We start from the raw sequence: 20,400 nt of genomic DNA on the forward strand, positions 1-20,400 counted from the left end.
AAATTAATGGAATCAATCAATGAAAAATAAACACAAATTAAAAACTATAACTTGAACCCAAAACCATATATTTGAAAATTTGAAATTTCTTTATCGTAAATTGATTATCTTCCATAACAAGATAAAATGAAGATGTGAGGGTCTATGATACAAAACAATAAAATATAAACTAAATGAATTTAAAATTAATACAAGGATGAATGATTCATCTTCTTCAAAATTCGAAAGTTGAATTTGAACTTTTGATATTTGTCTAATGTTCAAACTTGAACATTTGAAATTAATGCTGAACTCATAAGTTTGTGTTCATATCTCTCAAATTTCTACAAAAGTTAAAAGAAAATATAAACAAAATACACAAATATTAGAGTTTGAGTCTTGAAACGGACCAAATTTTGAAAGTTGAATTTGAACTTTTGATATTTGCCCAATGTTCAAACTTGAACATTTGAAATTAATGTTGAACTCATAAGTTTGTGTTCATATCTCTCAAATTTTTACAAAAGTTAAAAGAAAATATAAACAAAATACAAAAACATTGGAGTTAGAGTCTTGAAACGGTGCGGGTCAACGACTTATGTCACATTGTGGATCAGGCGGGTCGGGTTTGAGCATAGAACCTACACCTATAGCCCGACCGCGTAGAAATGGTGGTGGGGCAGGGCGGGTCTATTTTCAGGTCGGTGCGGGTTTGGGTTGTGGGTGAATACCGGGTGCCCTAACGGATGATGGGTCAACGGTTTTTTTTTACACTCCTAGTGCCAACTAGCAAAGTCGGTAAAATCTTTGGGTAATAATACCAGAGGTTTGGGGATCGAACCCCGCCATCATCAAAGAATTATTAATCGCATTTAAAACAGGCTTGTCAATCAAAAAAAAAAACAAAATCCTAATAGGCTCATCTAGTGGGGGGTAATGTTCGTTAACCCTTCAAAATATCTGAACAGTGAATTTGGATCCAATACATGTTATAGTAATGTTACTCTTAACGATGATTTGGATCCACTACATGTTACACACTAGATTTTGTCCGTGCCGTACAACACTCCCCTCAGCCCGACTAAAGCCTAGTGCATTTGTTGACTTCAATAATTATACAACACTCTTGTTCCACACTATTGACTATTCGTATGAGCAATGAACAATCGTTGTTCATATGAATAATCATTGTTCACACCTATTTGGAGTATGAACAATTACTGTTTATACCTCAACATGAGCTATGCACAATCACTGCTCATATATCAACATAATGTATGATTAGTAAGAACACATATTGGAATATAAACAATCAACGTATTTAAGGTATGAACAATCACTATTTATACCTCAACATAAGTAATACACAGTCACTGTTCATACCTCAACATAATGTATGATTAGTAAGAACACCTATTGGAGTATGAACAATCAGTATCTATATATATTTGATCATTGTTCATACATCAACATAGACACATAGTGTATGATGTATGTTCACTTATTTGGGTACGAACAATCACCAAATTTATCTGCTTTATAAACATAACATTGATAGGTGAAACTGATATTTAAAAAAAAAAATATTTTTTATTTTTAATAACACAAAGGGGTAAAACTGATATTTAAAAAAAAAAAAAATAGTCGGACCAACTTATTTTTTCTTTGAGACTTACTAAAATTGAAATCGTGAGTTTTTGGGTTATTTAATATTGGAATTTGTCCTTTTGAGTTATTAAAAAAAAAAGGGTTCCTAGTATTGTTTTGGCCTAAAATTGGTCCTGGACTCTTTTCTTGTTTTTAAAAGATTAGTAATTAGATTAGGCTTTCATTTATTAAAGTAAAAATAAAAATAAAAAAGCACTAAAGAATTATATTTTCCAAAATTTCCACGAAACGAATTTCATTTGAAATTATCGAAAAGAAAAACAAGGAAAACTCATTAACACGTGACATAAGTTCTTAGCTTAAACGAGTCCACGTGTCGAGCATTTAAAAACGGGCCCACAACCCGCACACCGAACCCTTTAAAAGCACAAGCCCCTTACAGAGCGCCAAAACCCCTCAAAACTTTCTTATTTTTTTCCCAGTCCTCAAAACCCCTCATAATCTCAACTATTTCTGGTAAGAAATCTCTTCAAAATATCAAATTCCATTTAAACTTCGTATTATTCAGCTGATCCAACACGAAATATTCAATCTTTAACAATATTTATGCACAATTTTTAATGAATAAGGAGATCATCAATCTTGATTTTGGTTATTTTGATGTTCTAGTTTGATGATTGTGATTTCGTCTTGATTAGATCACCATATTGCTGTTTGGGTATTGTGTATTTAGTTTAAATTAAGTCTTTTGATCACTTTTATATGTAATGTATTGTATTCATTTGAAGAATTTTGATGTTTATTGAATGGTATGTATGTTTTCTTGGGTTTGATATTATTTAGTTTAAAAGAATGAAGGAGCCCCATTTGTTATTTTTAATTTGTTTGATGAAAGTGTTGATAAGATGGATGGTGATATAAAAGAAACCTCTTTTAAGAAATTTAGTTGTTTACAGTATATAGTGTGGGTAAAGAATGAGGAAACTAGAAAGTAAAATGCCCATAGTATTGAAGTAAAGGAATATAGAACAATGAGGATTGAAGAAGATAAATTCCTTGAAAGTATCACCTGCAAAAGATAGCTTGGTACCATTGTTGGTTAGTATATGTCGTTAGGGTAATCGATGCGTGTTTTTATGCAGTACAAATGAGAAATGCAGATTTTTGAAGTCTCAATCTATGTTGTTGCAGGTTGGTTCATAGTGGTTGTGAAATAGCTTGACGCTGTACAACTAGTCTTTCAATAAGTTTTGAAGTCCCCCTTTGAGTTTCATCTGTTTCAGTTTGAAGAAGAAAGGGGGATTCAGTGAGCAAATTTTGAATGTTCTAAATGGACGAACTCTCGAAGAAGAATGTTTCCAATCCTTTTGGGAACCAACTTAAAGAATCTTCATATATAGTGATAGACGATGACGATTTTCACATTTCACAGAATGCAGCCACAATGAATTCCCGTGATCCATTGAATAATGACGAAGGCATTTTTGGAGTTAATAGTATGCCTGTGGTGAATCTGGCAGACTCCCCAGAATGTGCAAATTTTCTTGACTACATGGACGGGATATCCCAGACTCATGTTGATGGTATGGTGGACGACAATGGTAACGGTATGAGTTGTGCTCCTCTGTATAGCGATTTTTTGAACCCACAGATGGAAAGAAGTTCCTTTATTATTGACAGTAACATGGCTGCTGGAGTTCAGCATCAGAGTCTAGGAGGAGTAGCAACTCGTCCATCTTCCTTTCAGGCTGGTCAAGTCAATTTTGGCGACACTATGAGCTTTTCTGAACTATATGGTAATTTCCAAAGGCCACAGGTTGACATAAACTCCACAACCAATGGGAACAATGCAGAATTTCCAGAGCAAAATCTACGTGGAAATATTACAGCGACTGATATTGCAGGTGTCCACATTGTTAGGAGTAATGCTAATAATGCTGCGAGTGTACCTTCCCAGTTAAATGCCTTCCATATCCCACAGGGTACTCGAAGCAATGCTGGAGTTCAAATACGCAGTCAGGGTGAAACAACAATTGCTACGCCTGACATTCATGGTTTCAGTAGTAATAATGAGATAAGGTTCCCATCCATGTTTAACAACTTCCAGAGTGAACATGTAATTCAACAAAACAGTCAGGGTGTAGCAGAAATGGCCACTTCATATGCTCAGAGTGCTGTACGCAATGCTAATAATTCCATGACTGTTGCTACCCAATCCAGTAACTTCCAGAGTCCACAAATCAGTAGAAGATCCGTAAGAAGCAGAGCTAGCGGAGCTTCCGCAATTCAACAAAATAGTCCCGGCAAAGCAGCATATGCGACTGGAAGGTCTCATGTCCAAGGTTTTACTGTTGAAGGTAGTAACACGAATCTCTCCACCCTATTTAACAATAACTTGCAGGACCAACAGATTAACAGAGCCCCTATCAGTATTGATGGTGGTTTGGCTTCCAGAATGCATGCATACAACCAGGATATAGTGATGGATGAAACTAATCTTAGTTCTAATGCACTCTTGTCTGATGGGATTCGTAGTCCGCTGGCAGTTGGAAACTTTATAAATGTTGGAGGTGACATGCCTGAAGTATTGCAATCTCGAATTCATGGGGGTAGAAACAGTGTCAGTACAATTGAAAATCGGTCTGATGCGGCTCTTTGTCCACAACAAATTGACAACACTTTTCTGAACCTTGGATGTCGAAGTAATTCAAATGCCAATTTTCAATCTATTGAGCTTGGAGGAGGAATTTCCAGTAATAACGGATGTCCTATTACAAACCAATCATATGCATCCAATGGGCCACAAACTAATGGAAACTTCTTGAGTCTTGGAGGAAGCTTGAGTGATTCTTCCTGGTCTAACAATCCCTCTGCAGTTATTCCTGATTTTAATGCTGGGCTCAATTCCAGCACGTATGTTAGTCTTCGAGGAAACATGGGTGGTCAGACCCGGTCTAACAGAACAACCAGAAATATTTCCAGTATGAATGATGGGATCCATGCAAACCCATTTACAATACCCCAAGCAGTACAAGGCAATGTGCATCAGCATTTCCCGAGGCCAAGTGGCAGAGCCTTGGGGCCTGGAGGCAATGTATCTGGAAGATGCATAAACACAGCTCCTTACGGAGGCTTTGGTGGACATTCTGGCATGGCTTTTAGACCCTTTAATAGCATACCAGTTGGATTGCATGCCAATCCGCAAACAAGGCTGTCCAGCTTACCACAGGGACCAAGTTCTCTGGTGGGGATTCCAAGTGTACCTTACTCAACCCACCAAATGCAACAAGCTTATATGAACAGTCTCAGACACGTATCAACCAATCCTTCAATGGTTTCTTCGCTCAATGGTACTGCTGTGAGAACCTTTGGGCAAGATCAATCAGGTATACAGAAAATGCTTTAGTCCATTCTTTTTTTTCTTTTTTTTTTAATTTCTTGGTCATAAATAAGTAGATTACTTGGTTTGCTTGTTATAACCCCTCCCTACCATCCTTTTGTCCTTCTCTTAGTTGAGTAAGATCAAAGTTTTAACAATTAAAGATGTGTTAAACATATAGGTCACAGTTGTGGATATTAGGACATGTGCCTCTAGATGTTCTCTTTCATTCTCTAGTCAACAGATGCACTTAGTATACTTGAACAAGTATGAAGTTCTTCAATATTATCATTTGTTCTAAACTATTGAAAAAGCTATATATTTTTTTTCTTTTCTTTTTTGGATACAAAAAGGATGAAGACATTCTTCTACGCCCTTCCTCTATTTCTTCTAGTGCTTTGATAGGATTTAGTGCTTGCCCTTGAAGTTTACCTCATTATTATGACTTTCCGAAATAGTCTCATGCCTATATTAAAAATCAAAAGCAGTTAGTCAACAGGTTCCTACACTCCAAATTTAATTATGAACCTGTGATTCTTTACAATCATTTTGTGCTATACTAGATAGAATTAAAACTTGATTGTAACTTTATGTAACTTTTTGCTATTTATTAATACAATTAGCCAATTACCATAAGCGAAAAAATTATAATCATTTTTGTTACTAAACAAATTCATAATTTTGTACGTGTGGGACTGAGGAAGATGACTGGTAATAGGCCACATTTATTGATCCTTGCTTTATGTGTGGGTGGAGGTTGTTATCTACTTTTATGAGCTTTAACGCTATTGAAGAATTTGGGATTAGGCACAAGTCTCAATCTTGCTTTGTTATGTGAAATAAAGATGAGGAGGCTTTATAACTTTTCCCAACCATAGCCATAAGTTATGCTTGGATCATTTAGATTATGTAAAGGTGAGGATTGGCACTATCACAAAGTAAGAATCCGGTGTCCATGTGGTTGTTCATTCGTACAGTTTTTCCTTTCCGTACTAGTCACCTTTAATGGAAATTGGAAATCCATTAGTTTCATATCTTTCATAGATATTAGGGTCGACAATAGATTTACCCATGCCAAGCATGTTGAGCCTGATGTTTCAGCTATACAATATGATGGTAGATGTGGATATCTGCTTTTTCTTGAAATGAGGAGTCACCATATGGCATCCACCGTTGTGGATTAGATGTTGAGATCTTGGGGACCAGTAGTATAGGTTGGATTTGTTTGCTTCAAGTTCAATCTATATCCTCAGTGTCTGGTTTTGACCTGCTTGTAGATTTGGAAGAACAATTTCTTTTATCTTTTTCACTGTGTATATAGAGTTGGATTTTCTTACCCCTTTTTGATAGTTACAACTTAATTCCCATCCTGCTGAAGGTGGGAGTTAAATATTTAATCCCAAGGCCTTGGGCTCAATCTTCCAGGTTTTACCAGTACACCGCTGGATTTGATCCAGGGCTGTAGTGGAATATTTATCCTGTTCGTCTTATGTTCTGGATTGAACTTTGCTTGCATGCGGGTACTCCCACTGTTGTGATGATGATTATGAAGTGCTATGAGGATGATGAGAATGTGGATTTTGTAATTTTGCTTTCCTCCCGTGTTTTTTGATATCTATTGTCTTGATTGAGGTTAAATATGTTGAACGTTTTTCTTAGTAAAACCAGCACATGGGTGTACGGCATCATTAGTGGATGTTGAATCTGACATTATGAACTTTTCTCACGCCTCTTTTCTTTTAAGACTAGGTACCCCTAAAGAACTAGTTTAACGGAATATTTTGTCTTTTCTGTCAGGAGTAACTATTCCCATGTGTTTCGTTTACCTACTACATCTGCAGTTTGTGTTTTTATGAGATGCTTGAACAAGCGATACCAAGTTGCCAACCATTTTCTCGATCTCAAGATCTGTACTAAAGTTTCTATAAGTAACGTAATGCAACCTGTGTCACTGTCTTGCAAAAAATAGCATATATAAATGAAGTATCAGTGGTCATACCTATTTTATGTCATTCAACATTAAAAGTGTCAAGCTTTGTCCCTTCTTTTGCTTGCAGGCCATCCTGTTCCAGTTAATGATGCCCTTACTGATGCTGCTATAGCTATTACTGAGCTTTCTTCTATACAACCGCAGTCAAACCGAAACACAACTCGTACTTCTCGCAGAGGTTGGAAACATGTTATAGATTTTGCACCTTATTTCTCTAAATCGTCAAAAACTACCAAGAACAAACCATTGATATTTGTCATATGGATCTTTTATCCATTTCTAGCTGTACCGAATTAGGATTCCTACTAACATGTGTGGAGAATCCATTTTCAGTCAGCTTGGTGATTCTGTCAAACTTGATGTGACGAGGAGTTGTTTTTTGTTTTATTTTTATGTTTAGATAGAGAGTATGCAACTCCCAATCAAGAATCACACCCGTAGATCATATGGAACATTCTTATATTCTGCAATCTTAAACTCAACCCATCATGGATATCTTATTTAAAATTTCAACCAAAAAGATGGCTAATCAACACTTATGTCTTATGGTTGATTCTTGATGTTCTTGAAAGTTCTCAACATTACTTGGAGACACTGTTGCATTTGTTTGCTTTTAATATAAACTGAATGATTTTTTAAGTACAAATTAAATACTCAGAAAACTAAATTAATTTTGCGATGTCTGCTCGCAGGAAAGCGAGTTCCAGCAGGAGAGATCCCAGGTGCTCAACCTGCTAAAGTCCTTCTTGGACCATCTCTGAGTGGTATGTTTACATTATCTACACTTTCATTTCCCCATGCTGTCTCTGTAACTGGTTGTACCTGATTGTTTGCAGGAAAACCAGTTCCTGTGGCAGGGGGAGTTGAACTTATTAGGACTTCTGAAGGTCTGCCTGGGCAAACTAGTCAGAGAAGTATCATTCCAAATGCTTCAACTACTCTTCGAGCTGCACGCGGAAGAAGGACACCTCAACCTTTAGTAAATAGATCTACCCCGACTGTTAGCAAAACCAGTCCTGTCTACCATCTCAAATGGAAAGGTACGTCTAGATGTGTCCCTTCGTGTTTCAAGAATTTTGAGAATTTAAAATAGGTCTATATCTGTCCTTTTTTTCCTGATAGAATGTGGATAGAAACTGTTGTCCTACAGTCCTCGTCCTTCCTTGGGGACGCACAGGGGCATCTGCTTATGTTTTGATATCAATCCGGACCTTGCTACTGATAGCCATTCCTTGGATCTATGGCACACCAACAATAACACTGAATTACTGTCATAACTACCTCTACTGATGCAAATATTTGATCCTTACCTGTCTAATTAGGCATCTTTCCGAATGAGTTTAGTATTTTTCATGAAGTACCTGAAGTTTGTTCGTTAGCCAATTTTAATATTTTTGTCATCTATTTAATATGCCCCTACTTGTCCACATCATGTCAGACTTGGGTTAAACAATTGGATATATTCCGTGTGAACTTTGGTTTGCTGCTGATCCAAGACCCCTGACCTTTAGATAGTCAGGACTGCTGACCAAGTATAGAGCATTGTGGGTGCCAATCCATTTAGCTGGTCCCACCACGAAGGACTCAAAAGTTTTGGATGAGCTGGTATTTGCTTGTCATGTCCTCGTCGTAACTTAATAGAAATACTCATATAGAAGCTATATTTGCAGATCCTACCGATTTGTATCAATCCTCTGGAGAGAATTGTCATCTATGCAAGAGGGATCTAACGTTCACACCAACAGGACCTGTAACTCAGCCTTCTGTTCCTCCAGCAGTTGCAGTACTTCCTTGTGGCCATACCTTTCATGATGAATGCCTGCAGCTTATAACTCCAGCAGATCTGTCGAAAGATCCACCATGCATTCCGTGTGCCATCAGCACCTCCTGAAAGGCTGAAATCGTAGATTACTTCAAATTTTTGGAACTTTTGCTGCAATTATAGGAAAAAAAAAAGGAAAATCGAAATCATCATAGTAATTCCACTGATTAGATAAGTCCCACTTAATTGTACATACAGAGGTATTGGTGGTACAATGTGCATGGGTAGTAAGGTGTACCAGCCTAAGACATTTAAGAAGTTAGGAATACAACTTAGCGTATACGGTTGACTTGGTTGTCTGGGGCTTCATTTTTGTTTAATGGGATTGTCCGACTCCTGATCAAGTAATAAAAACCTTATTCTTTATGGTTTGAGATCTCTTATGGTTTTCTCTTGTTATATATGTTCAATTAATTGTGGTTTGTCTTACTTCTCTTGATTTCTCAAAACATATATAGCTGGTTTTCATTGTCCTACCTATGAAATAATCCCTGGACAGGTACTATGCACAGAGTTTGCAGCATCGCTTTTTTTGTATAGTCATGCTGCACGATGCTACAGTTTTGGCGTCGTCCTTTAACATTAGAATCTTGAAATGAAGCTCCATGCTCATGTGAGTACTGAGTACTGAAGTATACGTCCTATTACAGTTTGTTACTTGTACCTTCATGTTTTTTCACATGTAATTTGTTGTGCTCGTGAATTAGTGACATTTAATAAGACTGGTGCGTCATGCCTTCATTACTTCTCCTGAGACCACCCCCAGGCTCCAGCACGTTTGGACACTCTCCGTTCCTGGTTCCTTTTCATCAAATATTGATGGAGCTGTGAAAAGGCTAAGGCCTAAGGCTAACACAACCGAATCCATATACAGATTTTGCAAGGATTTTCTTTGATGGTGAAATAGGAATTTTGAACTTGCTAATCAGTAAGGGGTCGTTTGTTTTTCTGAGCCTATGAATGCTGAATGCTGAATGCTGAATGTCTCATTCTCTGAATGCTAAATGCTGATTGAATTCTAAAAACATGTTTGGGAAATTTGAATATAAATCATTGGACAATTTTACTCATGCTATCTATTTTATACACTAACTTGATTTCTTGTTAAACAAAATATATATTATATTTGAGGAGAAGAGATGGATTATCGAAAAAAATAAATGATAAATAAATTTATTTAAAATATGTTTTCACAAATATATTTTAACGGTTTATTTTCATATTTTGTTTATTTTCAGAATATATATATGTAATTCTATTTTTAACAAAGTGGATATCATTCACCCAAAAATGAAAAACCCGTGGACGCCAACATCAAATTTTGAAGAACTTATTTTGAAGCCATAAAAGTTGAATTAAGATTGGTAGTATTAAATTCAAAGACCATGAATGCTAAAACAATGAATGCTTAAACTACTTAAAAAAAAAAAAGTTTTGGCCTCTGAATGCTTAAAGTTTTGCTCTGAATCTTTGAATTCAAAAAAACAAACAACCCCTAAGTGTTCTCCCCTGATGGGGATAAATATGGAAAAAGGATCAGTGAACGACCAAAATTGGCCATCACATGAACTTAATAGTATAGACCACTACACCAGATGGTGAATTAAAAGACACTATTAACAACGCTGGCCAGGTGTCTTTACCAACGACGACCACATGCGCACCTCGTCATTGTAAATGGAATAGGATTTTCATGACATATATAAGATAGAGATATCGTCTTCTGTAATGATCAACATTGGATGATAAGAATGTCTGCGCACGTCGTCACTGTATTAGGGACTATGTTGAACCAGGATTTACACACACACTCCCCTAAAATCTCTCTTAACAGATTGATAAAATAGGATCGAGAAACCAGTGGAGGGTGCTCTTTTGAGAAAGTACGTACTAATACTAAGAGATCGAACTGGAACTTGTAGAATTTCATTATTGCGAAAGATGTTTTACACCAGTGACTTGCTCATCAGGTAAATTATTCGGAAAAAGGACCAATGCATCACAGCAATATACTTTAACACTGCTTGGTTATCAATCCAATTCCACTACGGTACTTCCTTTCCCTACAGGACGACTGCACTGAAAATTGCTTGGTCCATATATAACTCCAATTGTATTCTTTGTGGAGTTCATGCATGAAAACAAGAACTCCGACTGGAGCTCTACAAATTCTTCAACCACGAACGTTAATAACACAAAATGAGCAGCCAAAATGGATGAAGTGCTATCATTTGTTATCTTATTACCAAACTTCATTGTGTTTGCATTATTGGGACAACACCAAACCTTTTGTGTTTGCAATTTGCTTAGTTTAAATAATCTACAGAAAAAAGAGATCACATAGTAACTACAAGCAAAGATTGAAAAACCTTTAGTTTGCATAACATCGTATGAAGTTCAATGTGAAGTGGTAAACACCAAAATTTCCATGTTAAAATCCACCCATTAGAATCCTTTGCGTTCATAATAGAAAAATAAGATTAACATCGTCAAAAAAAACCTCTAGGGACAATGATGACGCCCAAAAACGACAACATGACTTTTTCACGTGCCATAGCAATCTGCCATCATAAGTCGTTGTTCTAGCATTCGTGGGCAATCAATTTCATCACGACCATAATATCGAAATCGTACCTCAGATAGAGGAGGTTGTGCAACCTTTTTGAATCCTTCTTCGCCCAAATGGAATGCCACAATTCGTAGCCTGTAATCGCTCAAGTTGTTGTTTAGCGAAAAAAAAAAATCGCTCGAGTTGTTATCAAATTGAAAAGTAATACACCGTACCTGAAAGTTGGTCTTCAGAAACTTCCCATAACAACTTGGGGACATTGCCAAACGTCATCCTCCATGAACTTTTTACCTAGTGTATACACTTGATTACTTGAACTTCTCTCTTAATACGTCTACTATAATATCCAGATTTAAATCTCGTAATAAATTTATTACAAAATTTAGTTAAGTACAAGTTTATCAAGACACACTTGAACACCTTTGCAAAGTCAAGGTCCACACTACCAAATCCATACACAGTTTTTTTTGTTATTCTTCGATAACCAGAAACGAGTTTTGCAGTCAGGAATCTGTAAGCGCTCTCCAGTGATGGGGTTGAATATGAAAGATGGATTACTGAACCATAAGAGACCATCACATGAAAGATGGGGTTGAATATGAATTTGGACCGATAAGCGAACCGAATATTGATTATTTTACCTGCTCTAATAATGGAATAACCTCTCTTGTTGACATGCTTACTGCTTTTAATACAGTAGAGCTGTTGTCCTTCGTAATAACCCTGGACGATAAAAGTATCAGAGCACGTTCTCATGGTATAAGGAACAACTATTCCATACTAGGATTTACATACAGAGTGATTTTTTGCTCCCAGCAATATTGCTCCAATGGCCTCCCAGTGGACTCTACAGCCAACCACCTGTTCAACATCATTTGAAAACCAGCCTAGCAGTAACTGACTTTATTTTCGACTTCCTAATTTGTCCTTTACCTTATATCAAAACAAAATGAAATTTCTCCTTGTCTTCTCCGCTGAGTACGTGATTCCGGCTTCGAAATCGGTGGTAATGAAATGCTACCACTAATAACCATTCCAAAATTTCGATCTTATTTGAGTTATTTCAACTACTACTAATAACAGTGATTAATAAAAGGCTACTTGTATTTCTAACTAAATCAAAATTTGTAGTGTTGCTCAAAATTGTGGGATATGGCTAGAACATTGTTGATTTTCCTCTCCATGAAATAACAAGAGGGAGTGGAAACCCAGCACCGTACCTTATCTCTTTTTCATTTTGTATTTTATAAGGGTAATATAGGAAGTCAAGATTTTCCATGGTTTTTGTCTAGCTGGCTTTCTGATTTTACTGAGAGGTGGTTGGTTCTAGAGTCCGCTTGGGGCCCTTGGAGCAATTTCGCTGGGAGCAAAAAATCACTTTTACATACACACTTGCATGCACAAAAAGATTCGAGTCGAAGATGTCGTCTGTGATCTCTTTTGGCAGTGTATCCATGCTTATCCAGGAGAAAAAACAAGAGGATTTGAGATTATGATGTACTAAGGATGAAATTGGAGATTGGAGAAGGCCCAAGAAAAAAGAGGTCATTTATTAGAGAGTGTTGCGGAGTGGGCTAGTATACTACGCTTCTTTTAGCATCCATAGGTGGTAGTATCATCTCCAAATTTGCCTCCACAATTTGGAATTATCACATGCAATGTTTTGAAAACCGAACCGGTGATCAAACTGATTTTTTATTAAAATGGTTCAACCAGATTCAACTATGGTTTGACTCGGTTGGACCGATTGATGTTTATTTAGCAATTTTTTTTAATAATTACAATAATAAAATAAATAAATACATATTTTAATATAATATTTATTAGTATTATATATCAAAATGAATTTCTTATACAGGGTGTATTATCAATTTTTCAAAAAAAAAAAAAAAAAAAATTATAATAAGGGTGATCCGGTTTAGAACTGAACCGGTTCGCCGGTAGACCGAGGATCCAACCAAAAACTCAAGTTTTAACCGAACTGAAAACTTACTGGTTCCGATCAGATCCCAATTCAACCACCGATCCGGTTTTCCAAAAACTCAAGTTTTAACTGATCCGAACCGAAAACTTACTGGTTCTGATCGGACCTGGTTCAACCACTTGTCCGGTTTTCTAAATATTGATCACCTGTCTAGCCGTAGATGTAAATTTGTGATTTCGGATGCAGTGGCAATGTCACGACAGTATCAATGTTGCATAATAGGCTCTATTCCAAATTTGCCTCTATTTAGTGTTGGTCAAAATTTAAAGATATTTTCTTCAAATTATAGCTTAAAATAATACTACCATCCTCTTATATATTTGGATGACATTCAAAAAAAAAAAAAAAAAATTAAGAAGGTTTTGGGCCACAAAAAAATTGATAGACCCAAACCCCCATCTCACTCTGAGCAGCAATGTCGATTTTGAGGATGCCACCATTAATACCATCATCACTATGTCACAAACTATCCCATCTTTCCATCCAACCCATCACTCATTTTCATCCCAAACCCACCACAATAATCCGAATGGGAGGTGGACCAAGAACATTTCCAGGTGGAGTATCAAAATGGCAATGGAAAAGAATGCAATCCAAGAAACAAAAACAACTCCTCAAAGCAAGGTTATGTCGAGAGAGACAAATATACGAAATGAGAAAACGGGCTGAACTTAGAGCAGCTGTTTCTGAACTAGAAAGACCATGGGAAATTGTTGAAAGAGCACCTACTTTGTTCTCAGTTAGTGCTGATGAACAGTTGAAGGTTTTAGCTGATAGGTTTCATAAACCTGGTGGTTATGATTTATGGTCTGATAGAGATGGCCCTCAATTGTTTCAGAATCAAAATGGTTTGCCTTCTGCCAGGTTTTTTCCAAAAGGCGCTGTTCATAGTCTTAAACCTTATGGGATTGGGAAGAATCAGGATTTAGAGGATGGGGGTGAGCGCCAAGTGGGGAATGGAAGGGGTGATTATAGGAGGAGGTCTAGAAAGAGGGGTACTTATCGTCGTGATTCAGATAATGCTGGGTTTGATAGCGGAGCGTATTCAAATACTAGTGATAATGTGGATGTGGAGGCTGGTTTGAATAAATTAAGGATTTCAAGTGGTAGAGAAGAAATGGGTGTGAAGTCAAGGTCGATGGTAAGGTCTAGGGAAGGAGATGGAAGGGGTGGTAGAGAAGAAATGGGTGTGAAGTCGAGGTCCATGGTAAGGTATAGGGAAGGAGATGGAAGGGGCTCATCACATGGAGGTTTGAGGAATAAAGGGGATAGACAAAATGGTGATTCAGGGAGTTCATATAAGGCGAATACAAAGCAGTTATCGCAAGATACAGAAAGGGGCCATAGAGGTTCTTTCGCGCAAAGAGGTAGAAATGGGGGTAGTGTGCAAGATACAGAAAGGGGTCATAGAGGTTCTTTCGCGCAAAGAGGTAGAAATGGGGTTAGTGTGCAAGATACAGAAAGGGGTCATAGAGGTTCTTTCGCGCAAAGAGGTAGAAATGGGGGTAGTGTGCGTCGGTATAATTCTGGTAGAGTGCAGCGGAAACCGGAAGTTTCTAGTAGTAGGGAAGTGTTTGACATGAGTTTGAAACAGGATGGAAGTTATGAACTTCAGACCAGTCTGCATAAGAACATGTTTTCTGGTGGATTTGAGGATGAGTTTGAACTTGATTGAATTATTTGGAGAAGCAGTGGAAGTTGAACCAAAAGGTTTTTTAACTACAGCTCCAATGGAGGCATGTTGTATATCATGTCAGCAGTTAAGAGATTCGAGCCTTGATGGAGCTTGTGAGATGTTTTATAGGTAACTGAGTCCGACCTGATGCCCTTATCGTGTTTGTTTATATGTGCATGCTAATTTCTTATCTAGTACAGAAAAATTTGAACCATATACCACTGTAACCATGCATGCTTATTCCATTTCTGTACTAGTGTATTGAGTTCCAGTTCTCCTGATAGAGCATTAGAGCTAGATTACCAATGCGGATAAAAAGAAAGAGGCTACTATTACTAATACCTATAGCCACAGATTGTCTTAACTGGAATGCACACAGCATTGCCACTTACAATGTAACCTTTCTTTGATTTTTAATAGAATTTTTAATTTACCTAGCGAAAAAGAAATATACCTATAGCCAAAATGACAAAAAGCATAAAACGGGCATTAGACCAAAATATGGAGACACTGTTAGAAGCAAAAATTGTCGAAATATGAACTTAAAGTTTGCATTGATGCGTCAATATAATGAAGCTGGCTGGTAATAGTACAATGAAGGTTTAACCAGAGTATGTCAATAGTATCATGAAGGTATACCCACAAGAGCTGTCAATAGTACCGTGAAGGTTTAACCAGAGTACCTCATTCAACATGAGACTGGTCCATTTTTTATGGCTAAATGAAATCAAAGGAGAACTAACTTGAGAGCAGCACATTGTTTTTTCCATACTGTATTCTTTTACTCTTGACAACAGAAAAAGAAGACACAATTGCAGATAAATAATCAAACTATTGATATCATTGCACATAAGTGATATTGTTAAAAGATATGATAGGTAGTTAAACAAGAATATGTACACCATAAAAACTAAACTTACAGACATATTTGATCTACTAATAAGCTTGCGCAATATGACTGCCCCTTATATACAAAGTAGCAAAACATACTGGCAATTTGGAATTGCGATCATATTAACAAGCAAAAATCTCTCTTTGGGTCATAATAAATCTTATTGACGAAGAAAGAGCAACGGTGTTTTCCCTGTCATTTATCAGTGATACAGACCTTTTTTTTTCTCCTAAACCAAACAATGATGACATAATCTGTGTATAGAGGCAGTGCGATCTCATGCAAATCCTTTGTACTTGATGAACAGATCCATTTATGATTTAGAAACAGTATGGAACATCAGCCATCTCTCTGTCCCTTTCCACCTCACCTAACAAATAAGTACACCTTTTATCCTGTTTTAGAAAATTCTTTTTCAGTTTACCTGTATGACCTTGTATTTTTCTAGTAGTTGGATGAAGTACAGAAGTATAATCTCAAGCAGTACACTTAACTATATATTTAGGAGATTTTGGTATCACTGATATAGGAGGGTACCATGCCAATTAAACATTTGGGGTAGTGCTGTTTGCAAGTTCAGTTGGTATGAATTAGGGGAAACCTAATGTTTTTCACGCTAAAGAATTATACGGCCTAATTTTCAAACATGACAGAAGTTGTGAACTTCATAGCAATCAGCACAGGAATTTGATTAGTGGTGGACTGGAGCATTCAGCGAAAGTTGATAAGGGATTTTCTGTGTAGGAGATGCAACTATGCAAGTCAGCCAAATTGTAATGCTGTGGTAGTTTAATGGAAACCAATAAACTCAAATGAGCATAAAACACTATAGTGTGCCCTTTTACAGGTATAGGCGCATTAAGTTCATGTATATTAGGCGTGCAACCAAGATTCAGGACACGGTTTATGTTTATTGTTCTATAGAGCTGAAAATCACTCTTTCAATCCCATAATGATTACAGACATTTGCAACAGAGACACGTTAATGAATACAGAGTCTCGCACGTTGTATAGCAATGCCAGGGGAAATATAAATAAAAGTTTTAAGCTTTGATGCAGTTTGTAGGATGAGTATGAAATGTTTTGTTGGTAGAAATGGGGGGTAGCGTTAGTCTGTACAATTCTTGTAGGGATCAACGGAAACCTGAAGTGTATAGTGACAGAGAGGTGCATGAGTTTGAAACAGGATGGAAGTTATGGAATTCAGAACACTCAGCACAAGATTTTGTTATTTGGTGGTTTGCACGATGATTTTTATCTTGATTGAATTAGTTGGAGAAGCAGTGGATGTTGATCCCATAGTTTTCTAAGTACAGCTCCGAAGGAGGCATGTGGTATAGCAGTTGCAGATGTTGAAGCATTTCAAAGATTTGATCTTTGATAGAGTTTGCAGGATGAGTATGAAATGCTTTATAGGTAACTCAATCCTACTTACGCCAATGGTGTTTGTTGGTATGTTCATGCTAACTGTTGTTTTATTTAGGACTGGAAATTTGAGCCACATACCATTAACCCTTGCATGCTTATCCATCTTTCACTAGTAAATCGAGTTCCATTTCCTCCTGATAGAGGTAGATTAACAGTGGCATTAAGCAGATAAAGTAGGGAAAAGCTATCCAGTATGGTTCAAGTAAGTATATATAGTAGCTTATCTTACGAAATTAACATAATGGGTTCATGCAATGGCCTTTTATGTTTGTCAAAAAGAGGAAAGAAGAGAAGAAACATTAACATATTTAATCCCATCACTGGTGAACACCAACAACTCCCACACTGTACACTTCCTAATAATTGCAAGAGGATTACAAAGTATATGTCGGGCTTCGGGTATGATGTTTCTATGCAACAATTTAAGATGGTATTACTACTTTTCTATAGACCTTTCAAGTCTATAAATGTTCAGAAAGAAGTTCAAGTTTATACATTAGGCAGCAAGGATTGGAGACGTAAGATAGGCAATGCCCCAAACTTGAGTTTTCCAAATTATTATTTTCCCAAGTATTTTGTACATGTTTCGTTCGTATTTACTAATGGGTCTCTTCATTGGATAGCCATTGATAATAGTTCTTCCAATCCCAAGTCACGTATTGTGTCCTTTCATCTTGGGGTTGAAGAATTTACTGTTTTCCCAACACCTGATTCCATTGGTCAAAATAGTGATGACCCATTGAAATATTGGGCACTCAGTGTACTAGATGATCGTCTTTCGTTGTTGGATTCTTCTTCAAGACAGTATGTTGATGCATGGGTTACAAAGGATTGTGATGGGAAGATGTCTTGGAACAAGCTATTTTCTGTGAGGGACCCTTTGGTTTCTCATCGATTAGTTAGGCCTATCCAAGTTCTAAAGAATGGAGAAATTTTACTAACGCGCGCCTTCCCATGCCTGGTTGCATATAACACCAATAGCAAGGAATTCAGGTTAATTGAAGTTCCTTTGGGATCCCTTTGAACCAATTCCATTTGTGGCCACCCTCATTTCAGTGATATCAGCTTTTGGGATGAACAGTGATGGGGAGAAACTCCCTTGCAGGAAAAGGAAACAACCTTCATAAAAAAGGGTTACTTGGTATGTTTAGCGGAGTTGTTGTTCATGTATCTTGCTCTACCTAGGTATGCAGCACTTATCTCTTCTTGTGTAAGTTTCATTAGCAACTTTGTGATTTCAAGTGATGACTGGTCTATAGAATATGTATGTTATCATTCTTAAATTTATACGAGGTTGAGGAAGAGGGTTGCTTATTGTCTAGATTCAGGTACCTGATTTGTTAGTGAAGCATTTTTAAAGACTATTGAGAATGAGGTTGTGTAGAGTGGTTTGAGTAGATTAAGGATTTCAAGTGGTAGAGAATAAATGGAGGTTCCATCAAGGTCTAGGGAAGGAGATAGAAAGGGTCCGTCTCATGGAACCTTGTGAAATAAAGGGAATAGATGAAATGTTGAGCCGGGGAGTTCTGATAAGTCCAATTCCGAGCAATTATTACATGATAGAGAACTGAACCACAGAAGACCTCTCGCACAAAGAGGCAGAATTCGGGGTACTGTGCACTGGTACAATTTTGGTAGGGATAAGCGGATACTGGAAGTTTCTGCTGATAGAGAAGTGTATGGCGTGAGTTTGAAACCTTATGGGTGGGGGTTATGAACTTCAGAACAATCAGAACAAGAATATGTTGTTAGGTCAAGTGGAGGATGGCTTTGAACTTGATTGGATTATTCAGGGAGGCAGTGGAAGTTGATTTAAAAGTATTTTATGTGCAGCTGAAAGGATTGGAGCCGTGTTGTGTAGCGGTTGCAGATGAAAAGCAACTGAAAGATTAGAGCATCGTTGGAGTTTTTAGGATGTGCATGAAAGGCTTTATAGGTAATCCTACCTGATGGACTTTTAGAGCTGTTTTATTGTATGTTCATGTTTAAGTTCTTTTCTTGAACAGGGAAGTTGAATTATGTACCAATTATTTATTATTATAACCATGCATGTTAATTCCATCTTTGTACTGGTTTTTTATATCAATGTGTTACAGAAAGACTAGTGTATTGAGTTCCACTTGCTCCTGATAGATACAAGGGATTATGCCTTAAATACAAGAGATTACTGCACTTTTGAAGGCCAGATGATGTCAATCGAGAACTACAGTAACTTGAGAGCTGCAGTAAGTTTTGTTTTTCCATGTGGTTCTGTCTGACATACAAAAATAGAGAACACATTGTCCTGAATAATACAAATCCTGTAAAAATTCTATGGATAGTTAAACAAGAGTTTTGGTACTCTTTGAACTACCAATATATCTGCTCGCTGATTCTCTTGCTCCTTCACTACCTGTAGACAAAGAAAACACAGAAGAAATGGGTTCTTGATTTAAAGTAGGCATGGTTATGAGGCCAAATATTTGATTGCACCCGGTTAATTATAGCTTATTTTCTGATGGCATATGAACAAACCAAATCACATTATGAAATGCAGATGGTTCAGTGACTCGCTCTTCCAATGGATATGGTGGCAGCCTGAGAGATGATCAATGTATGATGCATATTGCTTACTGTGGTAGCTCTACCAATAATTCAGTTCTGTATCAGTAGCTCAGAGCTATGTCAGAAGGCATGCGACTGGCTGCAGAATGAGGTATCAGAAAATTACTTGGAAGGTCTGACTTCTTAAGGGCAGTCAACATCATAAAGAGTACTGAGCAACCTCCTGGGTATTGTTTAAGCCTTGTTGCTGCTATTACTAGAACTTGTAGTTCATTTGAGGTGTTGAACATGCGTATAGAGAATGTAATTAAGTAGCAGATTTACCTGGCTAGGTTACCTAAGTCACATGTTGACAATTTTGTAATTTACAACCTCCCTGTCTAGATTAGCTAAATTAGTGGAGGAATGTAGGTCTCCTAGACCTCTAACTTTTTCCCAAAAAAAACAAACATTATCAACTGCCATAAAAAGTGCTTCATTGCAAAATTGTTCCTTTATTCTCCATCTCCCCAGTTTATCCTGAAAGAATG

The 20,400-nt window shown here is 37.0% G+C and overlaps 3 protein-coding genes and 1 long non-coding RNA gene across 11 annotated transcripts; 3 read left to right on the top strand and 1 right to left on the bottom strand.

Annotated features, from left to right (window-relative positions):
• The first annotated feature begins 1,986 nt into the window (after positions 1-1,986).
• On the top strand, positions 1,987-9,152 carry LOC147508383 (uncharacterized). Of its 2 annotated transcripts, XM_086600917.1 has the most exons (6): positions 1,987-2,103; positions 2,779-4,973; positions 7,024-7,134; positions 7,649-7,720; positions 7,793-7,996; positions 8,627-9,152. In XM_086600917.1, the coding sequence occupies exons 2-6, from the start codon at positions 2,918-2,920 to the stop codon at positions 8,845-8,847; spliced, it is 2,664 nt and encodes an 887-aa protein (XP_086457043.1). In that variant the 5' UTR covers positions 1,987-2,103; positions 2,779-2,917; the 3' UTR covers positions 8,848-9,152. The 2 variants fall into 2 exon arrangements, with proteins under 2 accessions (XP_086457043.1, XP_086457044.1); XM_086600918.1 differs by lacking the exons at positions 1,987-2,103; positions 7,024-7,134 and having other exon boundaries at positions 2,785-4,973.
• Positions 9,153-11,181: 2,029 nt separating this feature from the next.
• On the bottom strand, positions 11,182-12,665 carry LOC147508384 (uncharacterized). The gene is made up of 2 exons (XR_015216358.1): positions 11,563-12,665; positions 11,182-11,482 (listed from the first exon to the last, which is right to left on the bottom strand). It is a non-coding gene; the product is annotated as an uncharacterized LOC147508384 (long non-coding RNA).
• Positions 12,666-13,621: 956 nt separating this feature from the next.
• On the top strand, positions 13,622-20,340 carry EMB1513 (copper ion transmembrane transporter). 7 transcript variants are annotated; one of them, XM_086600926.1, is made up of 4 exons: positions 13,665-14,680; positions 14,807-19,262; positions 19,423-19,551; positions 19,863-20,340. In XM_086600926.1, the coding sequence occupies exons 1-2, from the start codon at positions 13,747-13,749 to the stop codon at positions 15,004-15,006; spliced, it is 1,134 nt and encodes a 377-aa protein (XP_086457052.1). In that variant the 5' UTR covers positions 13,665-13,746; the 3' UTR covers positions 15,007-19,262; positions 19,423-19,551; positions 19,863-20,340. The 7 variants fall into 7 exon arrangements, with proteins under 7 accessions (XP_086457051.1, XP_086457052.1, XP_086457045.1 ...); XM_086600925.1 differs by having other exon boundaries at positions 13,622-19,262; XM_086600919.1 differs by having other exon boundaries at positions 13,667-19,262; positions 19,460-19,551.
• Positions 17,568-19,219, top strand: LOC147508386 (F-box protein CPR1-like). Its single transcript, XM_086597078.1, has 2 exons — positions 17,568-18,209; positions 19,079-19,219. The coding sequence occupies exons 1-2, from the start codon at positions 17,568-17,570 to the stop codon at positions 19,217-19,219; spliced, it is 783 nt and encodes a 260-aa protein (XP_086453204.1).
• Positions 20,341-20,400: the final 60 nt, after the last annotated feature.

The sequence above is a fragment of the Coptis chinensis genome, chromosome 3, assembly GCF_015680905.1.
Source record: "Coptis chinensis isolate HL-2020 chromosome 3, ASM1568090v1, whole genome shotgun sequence".
Taxonomy (NCBI): domain Eukaryota; kingdom Viridiplantae; phylum Streptophyta; class Magnoliopsida; order Ranunculales; family Ranunculaceae; genus Coptis; species Coptis chinensis.